Source organism: Anser anser, assembly GCF_964211835.1.
Source record: "Anser anser genome assembly, chromosome: Z".
Taxonomy (NCBI): Eukaryota; Metazoa; Chordata; class Aves; order Anseriformes; family Anatidae; genus Anser; species Anser anser.
Genome location: NC_139723.1, coordinates 74,738,742 through 74,752,713, shown reverse-complemented (window position 1 = coordinate 74,752,713; position 13,972 = coordinate 74,738,742). Strand labels below are relative to the sequence as shown.

General features: G+C 34.7%; 1 protein-coding gene across 7 annotated transcripts in view; it reads left to right on the top strand.

The window, feature by feature from the left end:
• Positions 1-10,947, top strand: part of NIPBL (NIPBL cohesin loading factor) — a 168,541-nt gene extending 157,594 nt beyond the window's left edge. For 6 of the 7 annotated variants that reach the window (XM_083818455.1, XM_083818452.1, XM_083818454.1 and 3 more), the window contains 9 exons: positions 2,419-2,592; positions 3,156-3,346; positions 4,101-4,208; positions 5,601-5,801; positions 6,234-6,380; positions 7,809-8,104; positions 8,433-8,607; positions 9,265-9,450; positions 10,013-10,947. In XM_083818455.1, the coding sequence (XP_083674581.1) occupies positions 2,419-2,592; positions 3,156-3,346; positions 4,101-4,208; positions 5,601-5,801; positions 6,234-6,380; positions 7,809-8,104; positions 8,433-8,607; positions 9,265-9,450; positions 10,013-10,378 (1,844 nt within the window). In that variant the 3' untranslated portion in view covers positions 10,379-10,947. Of the gene's footprint in view, positions 1-2,418; positions 2,593-3,155; positions 3,347-4,100; positions 4,209-5,600; positions 5,802-6,233; positions 6,381-7,808; positions 8,105-8,432; positions 8,608-9,264; positions 9,492-10,012 lie in introns of all 7 variants that reach the window. The other variant, XM_083818451.1, reaches the window with a different exon arrangement.
• Positions 10,948-13,972: the final 3,025 nt, after the last annotated feature.

Sequence of the window (13,972 nt, the reverse complement as noted above, 5' to 3'; positions counted from 1 at the left end):
TCTGCCTCTAAGTACCTCAGTCTTTTTAATTAAACCTCAGACAACTGTTTTAAGTGACTTACTGATCTCACCTACATACTGGTTCCATTTTGGGGTTAGCTGTTGTATGCATGGAGATGTAGACAGTGGCAAAGGTCTACCTTACAGGCTGGTAATTGAGTCAAGCTGTCAAATCATTCAACATTTGTGCAATAAGGGGAAAAAGAGTAGCAAGCTATTTCAACATTTATACACAGTAAATGTGCCACATGAAGAATGCATACTTTTCTATCAGTAATTATTAGTGTGTCCTTTTGGTAATGACAGTTAACAGGTTTAGTCTTTGCTTTGGGATATGTCACTCCTGTTGAGGGATTAAGTTTAACCATAAGTCTTTTGGGGCCTGTTTATAGTTCTTTTCCCAATGTGTACTTGCAAGGCAGGTCAAGTATATAAAATTTAGGCAGTGAATTTAGCTAAATCTGTAAGTTTCTAACAGGTAGTGTCTTATTAATGCCAATTTCAGTGCTCACTTTTAACAGAGTGAAAATAAAAGTATGAAAAGAATTAGTGTGACTGCAGCCCAAGATGTGAAGTCAGTCCTTAAAAGAACACAGCAGACGCTTTTTTTTTTTTTTTTTTTAATCTCCCATGGGAGATTCTTATGCCAAATAAGATTTCTTCCCTGCTTACTGGGGACGGAATATAAGAATTTCCCTGCAAATCCTGGTATATGAATTACAAACTCATATAAGCAAGTGAATGAAGAATGGATTATGGGTCATTCCACATACATGCACATGCTTTTGTGTTTTTTTTTTTTTCAAATTAACCTTAAAAATAGATTGAACTTGCTCAGAGGTGGTCAAGTTATAAACATCATACATTTAAACATCATACATATAAACATCATACATTATACATTTGTACAGAGGATGCAATTATACTGTGTAATTCAGAGACCATCATCATTCTTTTTTTTTTTTTCCTCTTTCTCCTTCACATCCCCTGCCTTCTCTCCTTTCCTTGTTTTGAGACTGAAATGAGGTCAGTCACACTCAGGTCTTGCCTTGGATTCAGACATTGCCTATACTGTATTCTCTGTGCACAGAGCCATTTTTAAAAATCTGACTCAGTATTGCCTTTGTTACAGCTATTTTTATACATTGTGTTGGTTTTTTTCTCACATTTTTTTTTCTGCCATTTGTCTTTATATGTTTTCCATTTGTTCATTCAGAATATTATTTTCCTGTGGACACAAAAAAAGACATTTAATGTCTCCTTTACTTGGAACAGTCAAAAAAGATAAACCAACTAGTAAAACATAGTTTAAACTGGGAAATATTTCTGTTACTGTTTTTTGTGGTACAGCAAGAAAGTTTGTTAGCAGCAGTTCATAGAATCACAGAATGGTTTGGGTTGGAAGGGACCTTAAAGACCACCCAGTTCCAACCACCTGCCATGTGCAGGGACACCTCCCACTAGACCAGGTTGCTCAAAGCCCCATCCAGCCTGGCCTTGAGCACTGCTTCACAGCTTCTCTGGGCAACTTGTTCCAGTACCTCACCTCCCTCATAAGTAAAGAATTTCTTTCTTATATCTGATCTAAACCTACCCTCTTTTAATTCAAAGCCATAACTGTTTGTCCTGTCACTGTGCTCCCCGATGAAGAGTCCCTCCCCAGGCTTTCTGTAAGCCCCCTGTACATCTACAGTCATGATCTAAAATGGTATACATTGTCACTAATTTAGATTACACTTTTAATGAAATAAAGACTTCTCTGAGTAAGAATAACCAGTTCTTTGTCAAGGGTAAAGCTGCAGCTAAAACCAGTTTTATAGTATGTATCTTACACCAGATGTAGTTTTGGGAGCACTTCAGATCGTTTTCAAGAGACCTTAATAGGTGTATGAGTGATGACAGCAGAAAGTATAAATTTTATTTTATTGTGTTCACTATGTTATTTTTAAGATTTTTTTTTAAATTCTTTTGATATTTATCAAATTTTCCACATCTGATTTGCCTTTGTATGAACAGCTCTTAACAGTTTTGGCACAATGTTTTTATCTAAATGTAACAAGAACAAGAGGTTATTTTTAGTAATTTCCCTCACTTTATCTTCTAATCCTAATCATTCAGATGCAGGCCACTACACTGGTTGTGCTTCCAGACCTGTATAACTCCTCTTATGGGAGCTGCACTGGGTCAGCACCTTGTCTTTATCAAGAGTATTGCTGTCACAGCTGACAGAACTCCTTACAAGTTTTGGATGGTGTCCATATGAGAAAAGAATTCTGTTTGGACTAGAAAAAGCTATGCTGCTCTAGGAATCGCAAGGCAATAAATTTCATACCTGTATTTTGAAGCAAACTTAAAAAACAGAAATAAAATTTCTAGATGATGATAATGTGAAACATTTCCTCTTTTTCTCCCCCTTAGGATTTGCATTTATACAACACCCGAGCTTAATGTTTGAACAGGAAGTAAAGACTCTGTACAACAGCATTCTTTCAGATAAGAACTGTTCAGTAAACTTAAAAATCCAGGTGTTAAAAAACCTCCAGACCTACTTGCAGGAGGAGGATACACGTATGCAGCAGGCAGACAGAGACTGTAAGTGTTGAGTTCTTCGTGCTTATGAGGCATGCAAAATCTAACTTCCTTGCATACAATTACTATATATGTGAACTGAGTCACTCAAGATAGTTATCTATGTATAATATTGTGTACAAAGTATCCTGGAAGAATTTTCAAAACTCGTGTGCATAAATAAATTGAAGTAAAATGAAATTGACATGTAGTTTATTATAAACTTTCAAGATGTATAAATCCTGGAAGCAATCCAGAATATGTCATTGCTGTAATGATGATAGTAATACTTTTCATGAAAATCTTCTCTAGGGTTAATTTTCAGATACAAAATAACAAATAATAAGGATTTTTTAAAATGAAAAACCTTTTAAGGAACAAGAGTTTAATTTAGCTTGTATCTCTTTAGTTTTCTTGAAGAATATTTACCATCAGATTATTACACTTTTCATGAGATCATAATACCCATTCTAAGACAGCTGAAATGTGTACAGATAGTAAAGCTTAAAGATCAGTATGTATCAATTAATGGCAAAGTAAATGATTATAATGTGGTGAGTGTGCTATTGCTTTTGTCTGTTTTACAGGGAAAAAAGTAGCAAAACAGGAAGACCTGAAAGAAATGGGTGATATTTCTTCGGGGATGAGTAGTTCCATCATGCAGCTGTATCTCAAACAGGTCCTTGAGGCTTTCTTTCATACCCAGTCCAATGTACGCCACTTTGCTCTAAATGTCATTGCACTGACATTAAACCAGGGTCTCATCCATCCTGTTCAGGTACGGCAGGCCTCTCCGATGGGAAGGGAGGGTTGTTAATTTTCAGAGGTTTTTATGCTTGCTAGATAAATTTCCAGTTTTTCTCTTCCTGTTGTGTTAAAGTCATTTCTTATTGTAGCAAGGGGCCTTTACAGAAAACATACTTTGAAATATGATCTATGTTGATTAGCCAGTGAGATTCCAAGCATCATATTTTCTTGTCTTTGGATCAAGCTGCAGAAGTCCAGACAGTGCCTACAGAGTTCTTACAAGTAGACATATTACTTTTCTGTTAAAAGAATAAATTTCAGGTGTATGCCAGGCCTTTTTCTTCCTTTGATTCTGCATACTGGAAATTGTGTCATCTTGCCTCCACCTCAATACCCATATCTTCCAGCATCAGAACTGTCTCCAAACATCATCTCCATTACTCTTACATAATATTTTCTATAATTATTTTTAATGCTGCAGCCATCATGCATGTTCAGTCATAAGTGGTGTTTATGGTTTTTTTTAAATGTTATTTTTTAGAGTTTGAGAGAAATTGGAATACTTGCCTGAAACCTTGCACAACTTGTATTATTATTTATAGTGCTGTCTCTCTTGTATATTGTATTATTTGCTTGCAAAAAATAGTGAGGTGATCAAATTGCATAGCTTCCTATTTTAGTTTCTGCAGTAGTCAGAATACAAGAACAGTGTGATGGAAGAATAAACACTAAGAAAGAGGTAGTACTACAATGACTCTGAATAATCATTTCATTTGTTTTTCAAGTGTGTGCCATACTTAATTGCTATGGGCACAGATCCAGAGCCCTCTATGCGAAACAAAGCCGACCAGCAGTTGGTGGAAATAGACAAAAAATATGCCGGGTTCATTCACGTAAGTTATTCTAATTTAAAATTCTACAGAATTTAAAATTCTACAGAATACCGTTTGTTGATGGTTTAATGCTTGAATATGCCTCAGGTGCAAAAAAAGAATATAATGTAACAAGCAATAGCGATAAGCAGTTGTAAAGAAGATCCTGACTCTTTCCCCTACTCACAGATTTCTCTTATTAGAAACATAAAGGATGTAATAGGATATAATCATTTGAAGCATCTCTTCCAGTCTAAGATTTTCCTTCATTTATAATTCACAATGTTTTCCACACTGAGTAGTATATACGAGTATTTATTTGATAAAAGATAAGGACAGCTGTTTCATGTTCAGCAGCTGCTTACCTATATCAGCAGATTAAGGAAGAGAACTCCTTGTTCACAGTAGAGATCCTTAGTGTATATGCAATAAAATTTTAGGATATTGAGGCTTTATGAATTGTAATCTGAACAGAAGGAGCATAGGAAGGTGTTTAGAACTGGGGGATCTTGCTAAAGGAAAATATGAGGGTTAAGTGAGGACTTGGGGAGTTATGGCCTAGTGCCATTAGTTCTGCTTAAGATGTGAAACTGAGCTGCGGAATGCTTACCTTCCTTCAGAAGATCCCATTCTTGGTTCAGTGTATGTACTAATTATGGGAGTTCCCAAACCTGGTTGTATTCCACTGAGATTGGGACATTGTACTGTTCATGGTATACAAACACATACTAATTCAGTAGGTGAAGACTAGCAGATGAGATGTGTTCTGCAGGCAGCTCAGATTTAAGACAATGTATACATGAGGAGGTAACTATGCTGAAAAGAAGCAGAGATGTTATGTGGGGAGTTGGATATGCAGTCTACCTAAAAACTCGGTCTGTTCTGAAACTAGAACAGCAGCCTTGAAGCAAGTAGAATCAGCTGAAAATTCTATCATATATACAAAAAAACACCTTATTTTCTTTCAGTTTATTTGCACTAATATGAACTCAGTATTGGTTTCACTATAGCTGATACAAGCATATGTAGTTGGTAAAGTATTCTGTTCATGTATGAACATTTCAGTATTTTTGAAACTAGTTTAAATTGGAATAACTGGCTGCAGTTGATGAACAGACTAGCGTTATGGTTCTGACATAGAATGAATGGTGAAAGATTGCAAGACATTTTGATCTCTGCTACAAATACTGTTTTAATGTTTGCCAGCTCAGGAGGGAGTACCGTTGTAGTGCATGTTGGAATGTTAAACTTCAGATGAGCACCACTTACAAGGAAATAAGCTAGGAGATCTGTTAGTGGTTTCTGTTAACAGGCATTTGTTTAATTTCCCACTGCAAAAAAAATTGTTTGTTCATTTCAGTTTTACTGCTTGAAAGCAATTGTTAAAATAAAATAAATACTTTTCCATTTCAGATGAAAGCAGTGGCTGGTATGAAGATGTCTTACCAGGTACAACAGGCAATCAATACCTGTCCAAAGGATCCTGTAAGAGGTTTTAGACATGATGAATCATCCAGTGCGTTGTGTTCACACCTCTACTCAATGATTCGGGGGAACCGTCAACACAGACGAGCATTTCTAATTTCTTTACTCAACCTCTTTGATGATACTGCAGTAAGCATCAATTTTCCTTCACCTAAAAAAAAAAATAATCAAATACAGCATTACAAGCCTTAATTCTCCTTTCACAGTGTATTTTTATTCTATAATTTTTGATAACAGTATTTCCCTACTGTGTTTTGTTTTGCTTTGTAATATGTGCTATTTACCTATATAGTAGAATTCCTTTGTTACTGTTGCATCATTCTATATCTTTCTATACCAAGTTTGGATTGATCAGAAATTATGTATCTTCAGGTATGGCTAAATCTTGCAAGTGGTCTTTAGAGTGCTGTGGGGTATATCTAGAATAAAATCGGTGATCACATTTTTTGCTCTAGACTGTTAAGAACACAGGACAAGTGTATAAATCTAATGTATTTATATTTATAATCTAATGTATGTATATTTATATGTACACTTACATAATTTTTTCTTAAATTCCAGAAAACAGAGGTGAATATGCTCTTGTACATAGCAGACAATCTAGCCTGTTTTCCTTATCAAACACAAGAAGAGCCACTGTTTATAATGCATCATATAGATATTACACTATCAGTTTCTGGTAGCAACCTACTACAGTCATTTAAAGAGGTATGTGCCTTTACATTTTAATATATTTGTTGCAGTGGCAACATAAGCTTTTCTACGCTCTGGTCAATTTTTCAAGACAGCAGTACCATTATTATGATACGGACAAGCAGCATTACTTTGTAACTAGTAGTTAAAAAACAAACAATCCTTTTCTGTTCTGGCCTGGACCTGGAAGATGCCAATTAAAAACTTTCCTTACATTGCTGCTTATATTATTAAGAATGCAGAATTTTAAGATACTAACACTAAAAACCTAAAATTCCCTAGTATTTCTGAATAAAAAAAAAATTTATGAACCTTGAAATACATGAACCTGGAACATAAATATTGATTTACTGTGGTTGTTTTAATAATAATCCAGTTTGCTGTTTAACTTCTTTTGTTGTCAAGTAGCTGCTGGCATTTTCATGTGTGTCACCTTTACATTGTTTACTTCAAGACAAGTGTATATATTTAATTTCATAAGGCGGCATATAAGAACCCCAGTCATCCTATAGTATCTGTTGTTACGGCAATACACAACCCTGTAAGAAGAAGGCCTCTGTTTCTCAGAGACTTCAGCATCTCTACTTCCTGGACAACTTTTACTGTTAAAAGTTTAAAGCTGTTAGGAAGCAAATCCATTTAAAGAATTTCCAGTCTGATTACTAAGTACAAGTTGGTGTTGATGCCTGCAAAGTACGCTGCTTTGAGTTCTCATCCCCACCAAAGCTGATTTTTAATCTGCTAGAAAAGGACAGTACATTCTTCAGATTGGACACCAGTGTGTAGCACCCTACACAGTGAGGATGATTTCCTGACTGGGACATCTTAAAGTTCTGTGTTATGGAAGATCGTAGTAGGTGCAGTGATAATACAAGTGTGAAATTCTGTAGCTCTCTAAGTAGTGGAACTGATTATTAGTAACTCTGTGTATTTGTTTGGGGTTTCCCTGGTCAGTAGTAATTAATATCACAGAATTTTAACAGAGGCAAGCATTGAAACCATCTTGGACTAGTCTGTACCAAAATACATAGGTAATGCACACAAATGATATCCAGGTGACAGAAAATGGAATTTTCTTATCAATTTATTGTAATGGCAAAGTAGGGAGCCTTCTAAGGCCTTTTTCTGACACTGCTAACAAACTTGAGTAGTCTTTTAAGACTGCTGTGGAGTACATGTTGCTTCACTTACTTCTGTTTTACCCACTTTGCAAAAAATGTGTTCTTTGGATGAGCTTTTTTGTGGAGGAGGTCAGGGGGGAATTGAGCATCTTTTTGCCATAAATAATTCCAATCTTAGAATATTTAGTTATGAATTAATAATATTGCTCAGGGAATTCTTGCTGATTTCAGCCAATGATGATTTTGGAAAGATGTTCTAGAAATATGCATGATGCTATTTTACTCTAATTTTGGAATGTGTGTTAATTTCTCTCTCTCGCAGTCTATGGTGAAAGACAAAAAAAAGGAAAGAAAGCCTTCATCAGATGAGGAGACTGAGAGTGACAGTAACAGTGGTAGCGAGAGTGAAAGTGAGGAGGAAGCTTCTAAGCCTCGGAGGTTACGGAAACGAGTAGACTCTGATTCAGATTCTGATGAAGAAAATGATATAAATGCTGTGATGAAATGTTTACCAGAAAATTCAGCTCCTTTAATTGAATTTGCAAATGTCTCCCAAGGCATATTACTACTTTTGATGCTGAAACAGCATTTAAAGAACCTCTGTGGATTCTCTGACAGGTAAAGATACTTATAGTCTGATCTTGTCATCTCGTGAGTTCTTTGTAAGGATTAAGTTTGGACTTTTTTTTTTTAATGATTGTAACTAGTTGTTTTAAACCATAGATTTGTATAAGAGAAAAAACATAACTGTAACAAGTTAAATGCAATGAAACAAACTTTGAGTTAGAAAAAGCAGTGATTTCATTTCTTATCAGGATGTCTATTGTATATGAAATGATGAAAATATGACTGCTTGTATTGAAGATTTTAAAAGCTTTTCCTTGAAATTGTGATTATTTCCGTGAAATCCTTGAACAAGCTCTTCTCTCTTGTTTTGTTTAAACAGTAAAATTCAGAAATATTCTCCATCTGAATCTGCAAAAGTTTATGATAAAACTATAAACAGGAAGACAGGAGTGCACTTCCATCCAAAACAAACTCTGGATTTTCTGCGGAGCGATATGGCTAATTCCAAGATCACTGAAGAAGTGAAGAGGAGTATAGTAAAACAGTACTTAGATGTAAGTAAAATTGCTCTGCAGAATATCTAAAACTCTTCTAAAAGCTAACTAACACAAGACAAACTTGAAAGCAGATGCTCAACAAATCGAATGAGGATTTCAAAATGCTGTGTTCCTGGTAATCAATATTTTGATAACTCACAACTTCCTTTTGGGATATCTAGCAGCATCATCTTTCAAAGTCTTGTAATAAATGTAAACACAACAAAAATAATTTCAACTAAAGGATATTCATCTTTACAAAATATTTTCTAATTTTTGGCATCCATTCTGTATACCTTTCCTTTGTAATTTGTTCCCTTTAATCCTGCCTGCTTCCATCAGAGGGCCATAGATTAGATCCACTGGATTTAGTTTTTCTTTTTCTTTTTTTTTTTGGCAATTCTTTAAAACATTAACTGGAGAAAACTTTCAAACTATGGAATAGAGGAAGCTTTAGAAATATAGTAGAAAATGAGAGGAAAGTGTAGAACAAGATATGTGAATTGTTCAAGTTGTCTGCCATTCATTTTACTGTGTTTCTTTATCTTTCCTTTTTTAATATTGTAGTGTCGTATAAATATTTATTTTGAAAGTTACAATATGGACTGATCTGGTTTGTGATTTGTTCTTGTTTTATTTTATTTTATTTTGGTTTGGTTTGGTTTGGTTTTTTAGTTCAAGCTCCTTATGGAACATTTGGATCCTGATGAAGAAGAAGAAGATGGAGAGGTGTCAGCTAGCACAAATGCTCGGAACAAAGCAATTACCTCGCTGCTTGGAGGAGGCAGCCCTAAAAACAATGCAGCTGAGACAGAGGACGATGAAAGTGATGGGGAGGATAGAGGAGGAGGCACTTCAGGGGTGAGGCGGAGGAGGAGTCAACGTATTTCGCAGCGTATTACGTAAAATGATTTTTATGTGCTTATAAATGTCAGTCTATTATATTAAATGTACACCAAGTAATGTAATCCACATGAAAGAAAGCATTTTGTAGATAGAGATTCTCTACTTAACCGTTTATACAACTTTTGTAGAAAGTTTAACAGAAAAGACAATAAAAAAAAAACAAACTAGAAAATGAGATTTATCCAGTATAAAAAGTTATTAATTTTCCTTTGGAATGTACTGTGTGTTATCCTTTTTATTGTTGCCAAGTTTTTATGTAGCTTTATGATTCATGTGTATATATAATTTTATATATCAATAAGAGATAAAGACACGGGTACAAATTAAGAGTATGTGGTTTTACAAGGATATGTTAACCCCTTGGCGCTGGCGGTCGCGGTGCGTCTCATTGCCGGCAATGGAATGTGTGCCGGGAAATCCCAACTCCCGGCGTCAAGGGATTAAAAGCAATAAAAGCAATAATTTCACTAAAGTTCTTTTGTGTAACACTTGGTCTTTTTTCCCCCCAATGTTTTAGTCATTGAGAAGGTCAAAACGAAATTCAGACTCTACGGAGTTGGCTTCACAGATGAATGAAAGTGTTGATGTCATGGATGTCATCGCTATTTGCTGTCCAAAGTACAAAGACCGACCACAAATTGCAAGAGTAGTACAGAAAACCAGCAATGGCTTCAGTGTTCAGTGGATGGCAGGCTCCTACAGTGGCTCCTGGACTGAGGCTAAGCGCCGTGATGGCCGCAAACTGGTGCCTTGGGTAGACACTATTAAAGAGTCAGACATTATTTACAAAAAAATTGCTCTAACGAGTGCTAATAAGCTGACTAATAAAGTTGTTCAGACTTTACGATCGCTGTATGCCGCCAAGGATGGAACTTCCAGCTAATGAATTTGTACATGCAGCCAAATTTACAGGAATTGAAATAACAGAAAAACTTGAAATATCAACTTTCTGGCAAAAAAAAAAAAAAAAATCAGTTAAATGAAGAGTAAGAATGGAACCTGGGACACAGGAAAAAAAGAAGGAAATGTTTGGTAAACATTTTTGTGGGAGCTTCCTTCGCTGTTGTGCAGCAGAAACTTCTCAGTTCATTTTTACTCCCACTGTATTATAGTTTAACAAAAAATTGTTTATATCTTGAAAAAAAACTTTCTGTTTAAAAAAAATAAACAAGTGAATGTTGGAAATTAGTCTGTTAATGTTCTTAATAAAGTGTTCTTGGAGTTTAACCTAGCAGCGGATGGCTTTCTTTAGCTTAGCCCAGTTTCCAGGGAAGCATTGTTTTTCCAGGCTGTAAAATGGCAGAACCTCCTGGATATATAATTTATTCTGTTGAAGAAAAAAGAGGAAAAAAAAAAAAAAAAAGCATGCAGTATCTATGACCTATCTGCAGGAGGAGTTTTTGTAAATGTAGATTTTGATGTATTAGGTCACCCTGAAATAATACAAGAAAAGGGATCCCCAGCAAATCTGGTGGAACAAATACTGCAATAAATTTTTTTACTTCTCTTTGTTACTTGTCTGTTTCCATTTGAATTTATTATTGTAAAGATCTGTTTAAATCCATTTATATTATTTTGCAGTCTTTTATGTAAAATTTACTATATCAGTGGTTTTCAAAACAAGACATAAGATATTGTTTATACAATTTGTATAGGCTGACTTCTGAATAATTGGTATCTTTTTATTTTTATCCCTTAAAGGGTGTAAACACAAGTTAACTCCAGGGTTTTATTGTATCCTGCAATATTTAGTATTAACTATATGATTTAGCACTGTGCCAAACACATTTTCAAGAGTACATTTTGATATAAAAAGAAACTATAGTTTATTCCTTGTATGCTTCAATTTCTTTCTAATGCTGTCCAAATGGTAATTCATGATAGTTTAAATTTTGGGAAAGCTGAATGACTATTCTGCTTGGGCTAACTGGCCATGTATGCATTTCTCTGGGTTAATATGTAGAGGTTCGTGTCAAAAGGAGATAGCTACCAGTATCTGAGGAGTGAATGGGTATGAATCTGAGTCATTATGCTACATTCCTTCACAAATGATTTTTTTTTTAAAAAGTTTGTATATTAGATTATTTTTTTTACTAATTGAAAGATGTTTTCACATTTTATAAATTGAAAAAATGCTATTGAAAGCTTTCAGAAGCATTTGCTTCGATTGTATTGCCACAAGCCTTTCATAAGCAGTTTGACTTTCTAGATAGCAACAAAAGCAGCAGATTTGCAAACAAAAAATCTAAAACAGCTAACTTTCTAAGGGAGTATTAAACCCTGCTCTGTTTTCAAATGTATTTATCTAAAACAGATGTTCCTCAATAAGTAAATCTTTCTTTATGTTTATTTTCTATTACAAACTTAATTTATGGTAGGACATTGCTTTTAAGAAACTGGCATGCAGAACTCTAATACGTTATTCAATTTGTGAGGAATAGTAACAGTATCCCAAAATACTCTTTTGTACAGAAATAACATTAAACTGAAATGATTAATAACTCCTCAGAATCTAGATAGTAATTGTTCCTATGGGAAATGCCTTTTTGCTGTTTCACCACTGGAATTTTTCTGAACAGAAATATTTTACCACCTTTTTGTCTTCACTGTTGATGTTGTTTTCTTCACTGTACAAAAGCCACATCTCAGGCTAAGATAGGAATTGATAAAATAGGGAGAAGTAGAAAAAGTAGAAATCACCCCTGCAGCTCTGGGTGTAGAACATTTTTGTAGCAAATAATGAAATACTGTATTTCTCAGGACCAGGAGCAGCTTTTATAGTGGGAATTTCATATATTCACTTTGAAAATAGTGGGGTTGTATGACTTGTCACAAGTTATTAGTAGAAAGGTGAAAATACTTTGCAAGGGAAAACTCCCAAATTAAAAAAACAAGAATTTCACATAGAGATGCAGTCTCAAATGAAGCTATATTGCTAGCCTGTTAGACATTTCTGATGCTATTTGTGTTAAAGCATCATATTTTTAATAGGTATCACAAACATTTCTGTGTTCATAAACCATTTTTTCCTAGTAATGTTGTTTTCCCAATAGCAAAGAGTTGTGTGTGCGTGTTTTTTTATTATTTTTATCACTTTGGTATTTATTAGACTAAAATTATGAGAAAAATTATAATTAATTGTCTAAAATTGTCTTAGTTGAGAGGATTTGGACTATTACGATATTGTGTGCTATGCCAAAGGGCATATATGCTCCTTGATGGGATCTGTTGACTATAATATAATACAGACTTATAAAACTAATTATAGATAATTAAATAAATAAGATTCTCACTAGTTAAGAGTTGAATTTTCCCCTTCTGTACTATCCATAATAAGACTTAGTGTTGCTTTGCCTATCACAAACATTCAGATTTCTTGCCATGAAAGAAAAAGGCAGCAGGGTTAGTTTTGAGGAAGCAAATCGCAGTGTGTAATGCGGACTGATGATTTTCAGCAACACAGAACAGCCCCAGGCTGCAGCTGAAATCAGTGCCGTGCTCAGCCTCCGAGCTGCAGCCATGGGTTTACCAACACGAACCATGTTACTGGCAAAATCATGTAAGGGTTTTTTACTTTAATTTTTAAACAACAACAAAAAAAAGGTGGGGGGAGGAAAGTGCTGCAGTGCAGTAGTTGATACAATAACAGGATTTTACTCCTTTGTTTTAACATAGCTTTGTAGTATTTTTTCACTGTATGGCTATAGATATTTACATACATAACTATAACAATTACTGAATTTTTTATTCTTCCCGATTTCTCCCTTTGCATACAAATTCTGTACAAGGAACCTTGTTGTGGTAGCTTGCATAACAAAGGGATATTTTCAAGCTTTTAGAATTAACACTAGCCATATTGTACTTTTTAAGAAAGCATGGATACTTCCACAATCTAAATAAGAATGAGATGGTTATTTTTAATCTTCCACCTCAGTACTGTAAAATTCCAGAAAAATTCTTGAGTATTTTCATTATCTGCAGCTATAAAAGATCACAATAGTTTTTGACAAAACTTTAATTACAGATAAGTATTTTTTTAAATGATTCGGTAATGCCCTTTTGTATTTTTTTGAGGTTGCTTCTATCAACGACTGATGTATAAAGGGCAGTACTCAGCATAAGTATTGTAGTGAGGTGTGGCCATTAAAAAGTTATTTACAATTTCAAAATCTGAGTCAAACCTTAGCATTTGTCTTGCCGTTGTGATGTCGCTAGTGAGAACATTGTTAATGTAGAATAATTTGGTTGTGCTGAACATCAGTTATAACCTTAAATACCTTGTAGCACTGCAATAGTTCCTAAATGTATTTGTGGCTCATGACAAAAAGTCTGTAATCAAGTCTGACTTGTCTGGTGCTAGTTAAACAGCAGGTTAATCAGCAGGCGTTAACGTTCAGGTTAATTAATGGATCAGTCCCATTGATCCTTGCTGTAACGCTAATAGATTTTTAACTCCAAGCCCCACACAGGTATCGAG